The sequence below is a fragment of the Aquarana catesbeiana genome, linkage group LG01 (genome assembly GCF_042186555.1).
Source record: "Aquarana catesbeiana isolate 2022-GZ linkage group LG01, ASM4218655v1, whole genome shotgun sequence".
Lineage (NCBI taxonomy): Eukaryota > Metazoa > Chordata > Amphibia > Anura > Ranidae > Aquarana > Aquarana catesbeiana.
Genome location: NC_133324.1, coordinates 444,014,521 through 444,029,163, shown reverse-complemented (window position 1 = coordinate 444,029,163; position 14,643 = coordinate 444,014,521). Strand labels below are relative to the sequence as shown.

The window sequence follows — 14,643 nt, the reverse complement described above, 5'->3', positions numbered from 1 at the left end:
AAAGAGCTAAACACTAGAATCTGATTAGAGTTTAAGTTTATTCAATATTTCAATAAATAAAGGCTAAAACTATTTAGAGGGGTTGTAAACCTTTGTGTTTTTTCACCTTAATGCATCCTATGAATTAAGGTGAAAAAACACCAGTCAGTGACCGCCCCCCCAGCCCTCCCGTTTTACTTACCTGAACCCTCAAACTTGACCCACAGGGAAAAAATTGTTAGACCCCTGCACTTATGGTGAAAATGAAAAATGAGGAGCTGTAGCCTCTATCAATAAATTCACTCTAAGGTAAATCTAGAAGAAATGTGAAAAGGAGGGGATAGGTATGGTGCTGCTCGTATTAGGAGGTGACCTACAACCTCTAAATACTTGAGGGGTGTCAAGTATTTAAAGGTTGTAGGACACCTCTTAAGAAGAGCAGCCTATCCCCTCTTTTTCACATTGACCCACAGAGATGCGCTGTCTCTCTGCCCGGGGTTCTTGGCTCTTGATTAGATAGATTGATAGCTGCGCAGCCATTAGCTCCCACTGCTGTCAATCAAATCCAATGATGCAAGCAAGGGGGGCGGGGCCGAGTCCAGCATTCGGCCTCTATGGACGCCGAATGCTGGACTCGGGAGAGCGCCTGCAAGGTAACCCCCTCAGGGAAGCGCTTCTCCAAGGGGGTTATCAGATGTGGGAAGGAGCCATGAGAGCCACCGAGGGACCCCAGAAGAGCAGGTTTGGGGCCACTCTGTAAAAAAAAACAAGCTGCACAGTGGAGGTAAGTATGACATGTTTGTTATTTTAAAAAAAATACCTTTACAATCACTTTAAACTTATATTTTGAAACTGGATAGATATCAGCATCTCACAATGCAGTTTTTTAATTTCCTGTTCTTTGTATTGCATCCTTTATGTGAAATCCCTGGTGTTCCTGCAAGTCCCCTTGCTTTCCTATTTAAATCTGACCACACTAAGCAGAAGAGCACACAATGGTCAGTTCTCTAGCACTGCTGGGAATTCAGTATGCTCTCCTCTAATGATCAGACTTGTCCTGACACGCTCCCGCAGCACAGCCATTCATTGAGAAGATCAGTGTGATGCTGTTTCTCCTCTCCCAGCTCTTATGCGGCTGGGAACAGAGGGAATGTGATCACTTATAAAAAAAAAGGAAAAAAAAGGTGGTACCTTGGATTACGAGCATAATTAGTTCAGAAGAATGCTTGTAATCCAAAGCACTCGTGTATCAAAGCGAGTTTCCCCATAGGAGTTAATTGAAACTCAGATAATTTGTTCCACAACCACAGCTATTGTATGCAGTACCGCATGTGGCCAGAGGTGAGGGGGAGGGCGCCGGAGACACTCGGAGACCGCTCAGAGCCACTCGGATGCACTCGAAAACACTCTCGAGCGGCTCCGAGTGTCACCGGTGCACCCGCACCTCTGGCCAAATGCGGTACTGCACACTCAATCGGCTTGAATCCTGCTCGTCTTGTGAGACAACTCTTGCAAACCGAGGCAGGAATTAAAAAAAAATAATAGCTTGTGTTGCAAAACACTCGTAAACTGCGTTACTCGCAATCCAAGGTATTATTGTATAATTTTTTTTATATCTATACAAAAATTTTGCATTTAATTTCTATTTTAAACTGAATAGGTTCTTTTACAAGCTGATCGTTTATAATAACTTTAATTCAAATAGCTCAAATGTCCTCTCCAATCTATCCTCATACTGTCTACAAAATGACCACTTAAAAGATCAGAGTAACTATAAATCTGCCATCTGACAAATGAAGACACACAGCAATTAGATGCATGCGAAAGTTAGCTATTATACTTAATATCATTCATCAAATTTCTTTCAAAGCTTTGTATCTGATTGGTAGTAGGCAGCAATTGTTCTTTATTGCACAGGCTGTTAACATAAGCCATGCTAGTGATGGACCTTTGAGCAATTTTTTTTCTCTAGAAACATCAGATATCTGTTGATTGCACAGGTCAAAGTGACTGAGAACTGATAAAACCTGATGTATGAGTAAACAGAATATCCTCAGATGGAATTAGGCAATTTTGTAAGAAGTAATACAGCTGTCCTTGCTCACCATTTAAAATATGCAATGACTTTTATTAAAAGTACACCCTATTAAAAATTTTAACCTTGACGTGTATGCAGGGAGCATAATACCTACTATTATTTTATTTCCTTTCTTTATAAAAGCTTTGATGTAGTACTTCTTACTTACTATCTTACTGCCTTTGTCGGTAATCTGGTGATAAGAAAACCCCTACCTATAATGCAGAAAAGGATCTCAAATACACCTACTGCAGAGGCCCCTTGTTGTACTTCATATTTAGAAATAAAATGTAAAAAAAAATTTCAAAAAGGTTTCTCATGACCACCAATCAGATTTAAACCTGCATTGGAAATTTAAGGCTTCATGCACACCGGGCTTTTAAAAACACCAGTTCCCTTGGCAGAAAAAAAAATGCTCATATATAGAGGTGCGTTTAGGAGTAATTCGTGTTTTTTCTGCCAGAAAGCTCCAACCAAAAACGCAAACCAGAAGAGTTTTTTTTTTTTAACCTGATTAGATTCCAGTTCTAGTGAATGACATAAAATGCAGAACATAGTAAACTGAGTGAGCATTTGCCCATAAGACCTGCTCCATAAAAATGATTTTAGGGAGTAATGAGGGAAACTTTGGATTACAGAAGGGATGGGGGTCAAGAACAGGCTTTCAACCTCTGCAGCTTTTCTCTGAATCAACAGAACATTTTGATGTCAATTAACATAATCTCTACTTTACTTGGATTTTGTCATCATATACAGGCATACCCCACTTTTAAGTGCACAATGGGATTTATTTACTAAAGCTGGAAAGTGCAAAATCAGGCTCACTTCTGCATAGAAACCAATGAGCTTCCAGGTTTTGTTACCAAAGTTTAATTGAACAAGCTGGGGTTAGAAGCTCATTGGTTTCTATGCAGAAGTGAGCCTGATTTTGCACTTTCCAGCTTTAGTAAATAAACCCCATTGTGTACTTAAACGTGGGGTATGCCTGTAATCAGTTTGAATCAACCAAGGTTTGACGGATGGTGGGGAACTCTAGGCCAACATGTAAATACATATATGTTGTACTGGAAGCAAATAATAACTTTTGTATGTCATGGAGCAACTAGCACCTTAGCTATGTCTGCTGATTCACCTATGGGGTTGATTTACTAAAACTGGAGGGTAACATTTTGTGCAGCTCTGCATAGAAACCACTCAGAGTTTACTTCATCTTTAACTAAACAAGCAGAACAAGAAGTTAGAAGCTGATTGGCTATAATGCATATCTGCACTAGATACTTCTCCAGTTTTAGTTAATCCCCCCCTCCCCCCCCCCAAGTCTTAAAGGGTTGGCTCAGAACAAATGCAAAGCGGAAATAACACCCTTCTAGACCATGCCCTTCCCCGGTCCCCGCTGCACATGACTGCACTGACCAGTCAGAGCTGCTCATACACCAGGATGCATGGACTACGAAGAGTGGGTTGGAAGTGTGCAGGGTGTTAGTTCACTTTTTTTTTTTTAAGAGGTTAACTAAACTCTTAAGAAATAAACATGTATCCGTGCACCTTTTTGCAAGAGTTATTGCTTACTGCTAAGAAGCTGATAGCTAAACAATGGAACCAAGCTGGGGTGCCCATTTTACACAACGAAAGGTGGAGATTAATAAAACACTTCCATATAAGAAACTGATCTATGACCACAGAGGAAACTGAAAAAATAAAAAATATTTAGGTAAGGTAATGTTGGCAGGTGCCATCTTCTACTTGCTGTCCATTAGGCACAGCTCCTACTTGATCTTGAACAGTTCCTCTTATCTGTTTAGATCTGATGTATTCAGGTTGCAGTGCCATTTGCTCATTTGTGATCTCTTAAGTCTTAGGGCACTACCAAGTTCTACCTATCCCTATATTTGCTATATTTGGGGTGGCATATGACACTTTTTGTTTAGGTTTTCATAGTTTCTCAACCTAATACATATAATTATTTGGGCTTTTCTATATTAATTTGCACTTATTCCCAGGAATAGTCTGTGACTAGGTATTTCATTTAATTTGGCTTCAGCTATTTGATAACTTGTCAATTGTCTATGCAATACATTCCTTCTGGTTATGCTAAATTGCATAGACCTTGTCTTATCGATTCTTTTGAATATATACAATATATACAAAATAGGTGCATTTCTTTGTCAGCATTGATGTTGTTACTTTATGCCCAATTATGCCAATTTCAATAATAATAAAAATTCTTGTGTTAGGCCCCTTTCACACTAGTGCTCTGATCCGGTTCGCCTATCAGTTTTTCAGGTGGACTCGATGCGACCCTCTATTCTCCTTAATGGAGCGGTGGGTGTCGAAGGGCACATATCCGTCCAATCCACTAAAAACAGACGGATGGGGATCTGTTCTCTAGCAGATTGGATGGCAGTCTGGTGTAAATGGACAGGCAGTCTGTTTACATCTGACTGCCCAGAGAGGAGAGCAGGCTGTATCTGTGGGACCAGCCATCCACCTGCTCAGCAGAGACCCGCCCGTGTGAGAAAGGGGCCTTACACACACATCTGCTACTCTAGTGAGTAGAACCAGGGACATTAATTGCTTCATTAGGAACTACGAATGTCACCTGTCTCACTTTGCGTTGAGGAAATTGTGTCCGAATCAAAGGACATTTCAACTGTATATGAATCGGTTTGTTCGGAATCTAGATTTTCTGCATGCAAACCAGTAGCCGCTAAACTAAAAACCCTCAAACATTACTGCTGATGTAAATTACATAGTATAAAAGTTATTCTAAGCTCACATTTTCTGGTTAAAAATAAACCATGTAATGTAGCAACATTCTCAGTAATGTTCACACATTTTAAAGGAGGGGTAGTCTAAAATGACTGTCCAATAAATAACACTCAATTTAAGCCTTGAACGTGGCACACTGCAGGTGACTGTAACAGGATAGCTTTTTGCACTGGGTCATGGTGTTATAGAGAAGGAAAGCTGAATATTTTTGGCTTTAGTCTGTCAGAATCAACAAGAATTGCAAATCTCTCTTATGCACTATAGAAAACAGCTGAAAGAACATTTGTAGACCAGTTTGAAGGACCAGCGACAGATATTAACGAATAATAATATAAAAAAACATATTTAACTCCTTCTTCTATGTATCTTACAGATACTGTACTACAATTTTACAAAATGTGCCTTTAATATATGAAACACTCTCAGCTGCTTCCATGGAAAGCCCAGAGAACCTGCAAAAGCATGTTTTGACGTGTCTTCAAGCGAGGTACATTTACAATGTGTTACTAAAAATACGCGTCAGTGGTTCATTTTACTGCATGAACAGTGGTAGCATGGGATGTTCTCCTATCACACAAAAGATTTATTTTTTATACGCTGGAATCAAACTAACAGAAAAAAATTAAAATATAAAAAATATAAGGGGCTGGCTCATTTATAATGAACAGTAAATAAAGCTATCCGCTCTGTGCTATATGAAACCCCAGGAAAAGCACAATGATTACAGCAGAGTAGGTCATATGCTCTGACAAGTTAGGCCTCATGTACACTGCTGCTGGTAAGCGAACGTTTAGGAGCAGTTCGGCGTTTTTTTTCAGTTGCCCCTGAACTTTCCTCTATGTTATCTTATCAGTACATGTACACAGGGTCATTTATAGTCGTTTCTAGGAACACAAAAAAAAATGCTTTCAGGACATTTGAAATGCCAAATGTCTGCAACAGCTTGTAAACGCATCTAAACGCAAACGCGCCATGTAAACCCGGCAAACCAGATGTTTTAAATGTCGGTTAATATCTGTCAAGTTAAATCATTCAGGAGAGGCTGTAAAAACGTCCCGTGTACATGAAGCCTAAAATGACCAGACTCTCCTCTCAGGCTTTTTTTTTTTTTTGCAATATCATTCAGTTCTGTTGCTCTCCTTGGCTTCAGTACCCCAGTGCACATTTGTAAAGCACATAGCTTCACCACTGCTTTTTAAATGGTTCCCTTACATTTTCTGAAAACTCAAGAGCATTGGAATTAATTTACTAAAGGGGAAATGGATTTTACCTTGCTAAGAGAAGGTCCCCTTAGCAGACTGTCCAATCATTTGCAAGCAAAAATCAGGCTGTTTAAAAAATTTCTCTTGCACACTGATTTGGTTGATTGAAGTGAACATAGCTTCACCCAAGGCTCCCAAATCGTTTAGAGGGCTGTCCCTCTTTTTGAACCAAATTTCCCTTTCCTAATTTCCTTCTCAGCTGTCCCTTTTTTGTTCTTATGTATAGAATTCCAATAAAAAATGCACGGTCACTTCAAATAAATAGATACAGTAAATATGGAAAGCAATATGTATTGATGTTAAGTTGGCTACACACATTACAATGTTATACAATCTTTAGAAAATGTCCTTTAGACAAAACTATATGGTAGAAGCCCCACTTAAAGAGTACATTGCATCTGTATCCATTACAGAGTCTCATACTACATCATTGTTGGCCGATCTAAAAAAGATTGTACAATCAAACTGCCAAGTATAAACCTACATATTTAAAAATGTAAAATAAAAATCTACATTTATTGACTGACAGATACACGACAAGCAAATATAATGCAGATAGTTAGTGTATATAATTTATGGGGGGTAGTGTATGCAGTGGCTGCATTTGATGGCACAGTGGTTGCATTTGATGACACAGTGGCTGCATTTGATGGGCACAGTGGCTGCATTTGATGGGCACAGTGGCTGCATTTGATGGGCACAGTGGCTGAATTTTACGGGGCACAGTGGCTGAATTTTACGGGGCACAGTGGCTGAATTTTACGGGGCACAGTGGCTGAATTTTATGGGGCACAGTGGCTGAATTTTAGGGGGCACAGTGGCTGAATTTGATAGGGCACGGTGACTGAACTTGATGGGCCACAGTGGCTGCATTTGATGGCACAGTGGCTTCATTTTATGGGGCGCAGTAGCTGCATTTGATGGGCTCAGTGGCTGCATTTGATGAGCACAGTGGCTGCATTTGATGAGCACAGTGGCTGCATTTGATGAGCACAGTGGCTGCATTTGATGAGCACAGTGGCTGCATTTGATGAGCACAGTGGCTGCAATTGATGGGCACAGTGTCTGCAATTGATGGGCACAGTGTCTGCATTTGATGGGCACAGTGTCTGCATTTGATGGGCACAGTATCTGCATTTGATGGGCACAGTGATTGCAGTTGATGGGCACAGTGGCTGCATTTGATGGGCACAGTGGCTGCACTTGATGGGCACAGTGGCTGCAATTGATGGCACAGTGTCTGCAATTGATGGGCACAGTGGCTGCAATTGATGGGCACAGTGGCTGCAATTGATGGGCACAGTGGCTGCATTTGATGGGCACAGTGATTGCAGTTGATGGGCACAGTGATTGCATTTGATGGGCACAGTGGCTGCACTTGATGGACACAGTGGCTGCAATTGATGGGCACAGTGGCTGCAATTGATGGGCACAGTGGCTGCAATTGATGGGCACAGTGGCTGCAATTGATGGGCACAGTGGCTGCATTTGATGGGCACAGTGATTGCAGTTGATGGGCACAGTGGCTGCACTTGATGGGCACAGTGGCTGCACTTGATGGGCACAGTGGCTGCAATTGATGGGCACAGTGGCTGCAATTGATGGGCACAGTGGCTGCAATTGATGGGCACAGTGGCTGCAATTGATGGGCACAGTGGCTGCAATTGATGGGCACAGTGGCTGCATTTGATGGGCACAGTGGCTGCAATTGATGGGCACAGTGGCTGCAATTGATGGCACAGTGGCTGCAATTGATGGCACAGTGGCTGCAATTGATGGGCACAGTGGCTGCAATTGATTGTTTTTTTCAGTATTTTTCTGAATGTTTCCATTTTTTTTTTGCCACTGCTAAAGGGACTGGTTCCAGTAAATGCCACCCCCACCGCCCCTGCTGTCCAGGTTCCCCTTCCTTCTCCTAGCCCCAAATTCACTCTGTCTGTGTTTGGGGCCATAGATGTGCACCCACACTCCTGTCAAATTAGGACCCGTGGCTGTGTTTGTACAGCTGCTGCATCCTTTAGCATAACAGGGGCTGCCACAGCACCCATGTGAATCAGCCCCAAGATCCCATTCATATACAGAGCTTTATTTCTGAACTCAATACGGTTTTATCTTTTAGCTTTAGCAGGAATTTTGTAAATTATGTTGTATTTGTGTCCTCTATTAATGATTTTAGTGTATTTTTACACTAACTGTCAGGTAGGCTGTATGGGGCCCTGTGATTTCTAACAGTGGCCCTGTTTACAGTTGTCAATATCACAAGTTTATCGCTATTTATTATATGTTTTATAACTTTAATTTTTGAATACATGACAATACTTTTACACTTTAATACTTACATTCATGTTGTTCATAGGGTGGATAGGAAAGTCGCACAGAGATCAGAATGAAGAAGATGAAGAGAGGCCAAGCTACTTCAACAAGCAGCTGCAGCTGTAAGAAAAAAACAAAAAAGTATGTGAATTTATCATACTCATTATGTTATCTATTATAGATAACTAGGATTTTGTCAAGAAGAACAAAAAATAAAATTGGTCAGGAAGAGGTTAATGAGAAGGATTTTGTGAAGGAATTGCACAAATCATTTAACACAGAGGGGGCCCCACTTTATTTCAATTCCAAGAACTGCATCTTGTTCCCTGTAAGAAGGTTAACTGAACCAGTCCAATCTCTCTAGGGGATCTTTTCAAGAAAAATAAAAGCTCTCTACATATGCAGGGCTACTGCCAATTTCATCTTAGGCCTTTTCACTGATGTGCCTTTGAGTGGCCCACGTCTCCTGGAAACTAAGTTAGACCCATCAAGTATGTCTTCCACAGGACAGCTTAGTAGCAAAAGTTTCATTTACATTCAGGAAGAGCTGCTAGAGGCTACGTGGGCTTATAAATTATTTTAATAAATCTGAAGTCTCATTTTATTTATCATCACCTTACCTTCCAAATAAAGTAACCTCAAAAGATTGTTTAACTCCCTGTTTTCTTTGAATACAAACTAAATTCAGATGTTTTTGTCTTTTATGCCTATAAGTATCTTAGACATGGTCTCTACAATCAGCCTACGTGACGTTATAAAATGTTAAATATTCTCCTTTTAAAGTGAACCTATTAAGATAGAAATATAGGGAGCTGCCATTGTTGACCGTCATCCTGATGATGGTATTCCTACCAAGTGCAGCAGTGACCTGGAAAAGGGAAGAGCCTGAGAATACTGAAAAGCCTAAACTCATGTTTAGGTTGTTGCAGGTCAGCAACTCACTAATGCCTCGTTTCCACTGAGCGAATCGGTTCAGTTCGGTTTGGTATGGTACGCTATTTTGGGTGTTTCCATTATGAAAGTGGCCCATACAACCAAACCGCACCGCTTCATTCAGGGTCCTGCTTTAGATGTGGGGCCATAGAAAATGGAACGGTTCGGTTAGGGCGGAGCTACGATACATTCCACTGATTGGCTGACAGAAAACCCTCTGCTGTGCTATGCTAAGGCATTTTTTTTTAATTCCTGTATGGCCCCTTGTGGTCCCACTTGCAGTGGAAACGCTCACCAGAATAGACTGGACCATTCTAGGCCATTCAAACTGTACCGACCCGAACCGATCCGCTCAGTGGAAACGAGGCATAAGTAGTATAGCCATGTTCAGGGTGACAAACCTAGGGCTTGAATATTTAAAGCAAGGTATTAATAGAAACTTTAATATTTATTTCCTCAATGGTTCCCACTAAACAATGCAGTTACAATTTATCTAAAATATTATTTTGTTAGGCTGCCTATACCACTTTGTGTTGAGTAGCTATATTATTACAATACATATAAGGCAGAGTTTAAAAGATCTTGCTGTAAGTGTGCTAAGCTGAATGTCAAGATCAGACATGATAAATTGCAACCTTGCCTGAAGTCATGTCATTGTATGAACCTTGTTAACGTCACTAGTAAAATGCAAGCCTCTCGATAGGCACTACTGAGAAACCCAGGTTTCTGGTGAGTAGTGCTTAAAAGAATGCACTTTGTGGATTTGTGATGGCAACCAAAAACCAATAAACTCTTTAGTTCAGTCCTTTGCCTGCTGGTCACTCAAAAGGTTGTCCTCCACATTTTAGCCAAAACCCAATGTCTGGGTTTCTAATTCTCTATCTGTCTATACAATTCAAGAGAAAATACAAGCCTGCTGTTTTCATGGGCAGGCAGGCTCCCTGGTAGGTAACACTTACCAAACTTTCTGAAACTAGGCCAAATATACTGTAGCCAATTATGGTGTATCTAAAGCCAACAGTTTTTCTTGAGATGTGGATATAGTAAAGAATGGTTAAAACCCCATTAGGTTATTTTCCTGTGCCCTACAGTATTGGGGAGATTTTAATATACTTACTGTGACAGAGATACAACAGCAAGTAAATCTGAATGTGAGGGGAAATGCCTTCTTAAACACCAGTCATTTGGAACAGCTGTCTCCATTTAAAGTTTTCTCCTCACCTTCTGTTTCAGTGACATCTATACAGTTTTGGCTTTCCCATCACATTTTGTTCCAGTGAAAATCTTTGTGTTGTTGTCACAGGTAAATCTCTGAATCAGGGTCAAAAACAGCATCAGGAAACATGCCTCATTCTGAGTTCTGACACAGCCCTCAGAGTGATGTTTCAATGTACTCTAGATTGTAAGCTCTAACAAGCAGGGCCCTCTGATTCCCTCTGTATTGATTTGTATCGTAACTGTACTGTCTGCCCTCATGTTGTAAAGCGATGCGCAAACTGTTGTTGCTATATAATAATAATAATAATGTATGTAGAAAATGAGGGAGACATTACCCAAAAACCCATGGTGTCTCTACCCATGGTGTAACAAAAAGAGCTGCCCCAAACTCTCACATCAAAATGGAAAATATTCACCTATACCCAAGTCTAACACCTTATCAAGTTATTTATTTAATAAAGAAAACAAAATAACTCACAGGGGTTCTTACTCTTCCCTAATCCATTGTGAACTAAAAATAATGTTTTATTTTTTTTTTTATATGTTTAAAGTAAAGACTACTTAAACAACAAATATTGCACCATACTGACACTACCAATGAGTATGAAAAATATAGCAATCCTATTTAGGAAATACCAATCAAGTTCTCACGCCCCACCGTATTATGCTATGGTAATTCAAAATGAGTTAGTCTAAAATAATGTCTTCTACTGTCAAATCTTTCTATAATTTATGTCTAGCCAGCCAATATTTCCTCAAATGTATTAAGAAACAGCCCATTGTATTTAACAATGTGTCATGATATGAGGCAAGAAAAGCTTTTATCTCAGTCAGGAGCTTCACTTATTGATTTCCCTTCAGTGGAGTACAAATTATAGGATTTATGCTGTTTATGCTTTTGTACTTCAATTTAGGGTCTGCTAAAATAATCATTATTAATTGACAAGTATTAATTGTGACTGAGAACAGATAAATATAGTGGACTGGGTTTGCCTCATAAGGCAGAGAGTACACCCATAGTAATTAATCAATACATATGTTTTATAACTCTAGGTACTGTAATCAAAATGTATCTTTTATCATTCTAGGTACAGAAAAATGAAATGATTTCTTGTTAATTACATGGTACTTTCCAGGTATATGTATAAATCAATTGATCTTCCCCTTGCTCTCACATGACAGCGATACTGCTTGGCAGTTGACCACTCAAACGTCAGTGCTGTTACTTGAAATTATGGATAGAATCTTTATTGGTGTATAAACTACAACTAGCTTATATAGTACATGTTCATTCCAAGTAATAAATAGAGCAGCAGGCTGCAAAGGTAAGTGTAAGATGCTGCATAGACTTCCTTTGAAATTGAACCTTTAGCTTTTCCCACCATGGTCAACTTGCTGCTCTTTCTGGGGAACATGAAGCTCTGAGTTTGCTGAATGACTGTATACTGGTTAAACAGAGATCTCCAAACTACGGCCCTCCAGCTGTTGCGGAACTACATGCCCCATGAGGCATTGTAAAACTCTGACATTCACAGACATGACTAGGCATGATAGGGATTTTAGTTCCTGACCAACTGGAGGGCCATAGTTTGGGGAACCCTGGTTTAGAGAAAGCCAGCTGGAAGAATCGGACCTGTAAAAAGATCAATACCCCCCCAAACCATATCTGTATGAAGATTAAGAGTTTTCATTTCTGATTTGTGGCTTATGCACTCCACAAGGAATTGCTATAGAAGCACTTTTGACTTTGATTCAATTCCCAAAGCAAATTCTTAAGCTAGCATTCAAAAGTAGAGTTGTACTTTAAGAATCGACTAAGATCAATAATGTTCCAAAGGTTTATTTGAGGCAACTCACATGCAATGGAATACAGTATCTTTTAACTACACAGTGATTTTATATCTATCTATCTATCTATCTATCTATCTATCTATCTATCTATCTATCTATCTATCTATCTATCTATCTATCTATCTATCTATCTATCTATCTATGTGTGTGGTTCACAATGAACTTTGAACTTTTTAATTTCTTTAGGAAAAAAATGTATACACATTGACTGAAGTGCCAAAAATTTATATTTCCTTGAGAATCACTAATATTAGCTGCTCTTTCTTTCATTTAGTCAGCTTTTCCGGAGAAGACCTCTGACCTAGTGTGTTCATTTTATATGGTCAACTACGATAATGAGCCAAGGCTCAGGAAGATTTTGCTTGTTTAACTGCCCACTCAGCAGATAGCATGTTCAGGCCAAAAAGATAGTTGTCTGCAAAATGATGCAACTATGTAGGTGCATCTCGGAAACAGATGGCATGCTGTGTCAAATCTGAAAACAAAAAACTACACATAATAACAAATTTTTTCACTAATATAAAATCCAATACCCTGCATACATTGTCTACTGCATTAGCTGGGTTCCAAACAAACATTAATGAATCTAGATATGAGCTAAGAAGAAAGACCATATTGGGGAGTATGGGACTTTAAGTGTGCTTATTGCTACAAATAGATATACCACAATAAATTTAGTAAAAGATATTTTTATTTCAAAGAGAATAGAATTAAAAAGGCCTGGCCTTTTTAATATAATTCTCTTTTGAAATAAAAATATATTTTACTAAATTTATTGTGGTATATCTATTTGTAGCAATAAGCACCCTTAAAGCAGAGTTCCACCCAAAAATGGAACTTCCGCTTTTTGGAATCCTCCCCCCCTTCGGTGTCACATTTGGCACCTTTTAGGGGGGAGGGGGGAGCAGATACCTGTCTAATCCAGGTATTTGCTCCCACTTCCGGGTACAGATAGCCGCAGTATCCGCAGATATCTACGCCATGTCCGGCACCTCCTCCGCCCCCCCCCGCTGTCAGAAGACAGCCGGGACCAGTGGGATCACGCAGTGCGACTCGCGCAAGCGCAGTAGGGAACCAGGCTGTGAAGCCGCAAGGTTTCACTTCCTGATTCCCTTACCGAAGATGGCGGCGCCTCCACCCGAGAGCCGAGGGACAGATCGGCTTCGGGTGAGGACATTGCTGGCTCCCTGGACAGGTAAGTGTCCATATTTTAAAAGTCAGCAGCTGCAGTATTTGTAGCTGCGGACTTTAAAAAAAAAAAAAAATGGCGGAACTCTGCTTTAAAGTCCCATACTCCCCAATATGGTCTTTCTTATCTGTTTACTATAAGGGATGATGATGCTATACTATATGAATCTGTGTCTTGATCACTCTAATCCCCTACCTATATATGAGCGAATTAAAAAAATCAAATGTATCTTAAAATACAGATAGCATTTCTGGCCTAACATGATATAGCCTGTATAGCTGTGAAAGCGAGGGGCAGCACTATAAACCAATCAAGGTTCTACTGCAATACATAGTGCTGTCCATCTAACACTGTGGGCTACATTACAGGAGGAGAGAGCAGATTGAGCTCCTGCTCTGTTATTGTCCATTTGCTGGCTGGGTCAGACTGTTTTGCTAAGCTGCAGTGCACTGCAGAAAGGTCTCAAAATAGGACCTGATCGTGCTGTCTTAAAGGAGTATCTGCGCCCCAAGACATTTTATTGTATTTATGCATAATTCATCTTACCCCATCTATAAAAAAAAAACTGACAGTGAACTTAATTTAGATGGTTAAGCAGCACACAACATACTGGGTGCAAAGTAACAAGGTCAAGCATGCTGGGACATGCAGTTCTACAAGAAGCTGAAAGTACTTGGGGTTAAGTCTATAGCAGATAGTAAAGCAATATAAGTCTACAAATTGTAATTCATGCCACTGGGTGTATTTCATCATGAACACATGTTATCTATATATCTGCAAACACTTACAAAGACATTTTTATTATTATGTAACTGACAACTGTGAATAGCAACATCTGCAGTTGTGTAAACCTAGTCTTAAGAATGTACTGTACAGAGAAATTAGGAAAACCTAATCCCTGTGTGTGTTGTGTTAAGAAATGCAACATATTTTGTTTCTACTCTTATAAAATTGAGTTTGCATAACAATGTCTGTAGAAAGCAACAATTAAAGGAATACAATCTGTGATTAAGAGTTTACACCAGATGCATTGTCTTGCGATCATCTGCATT

General features: G+C 39.9%; 1 protein-coding gene across 4 annotated transcripts in view; it reads right to left on the bottom strand.

Moving 5' to 3' along the window:
* Positions 1 to 14,643, bottom strand: part of ABCA1 (ATP binding cassette subfamily A member 1) — a 144,861-nt gene that overhangs the window by 99,362 nt on the left and 30,856 nt on the right. For all 4 annotated transcript variants that reach the window (XM_073636251.1, XM_073636242.1, XM_073636259.1 and 1 more), the window contains exon 3: positions 8,427 to 8,520. In XM_073636251.1, coding sequence (XP_073492352.1) covers positions 8,427 to 8,520 — 94 coding nt within the window. The remainder of the gene's footprint in view (positions 1 to 8,426; positions 8,521 to 14,643) is intronic.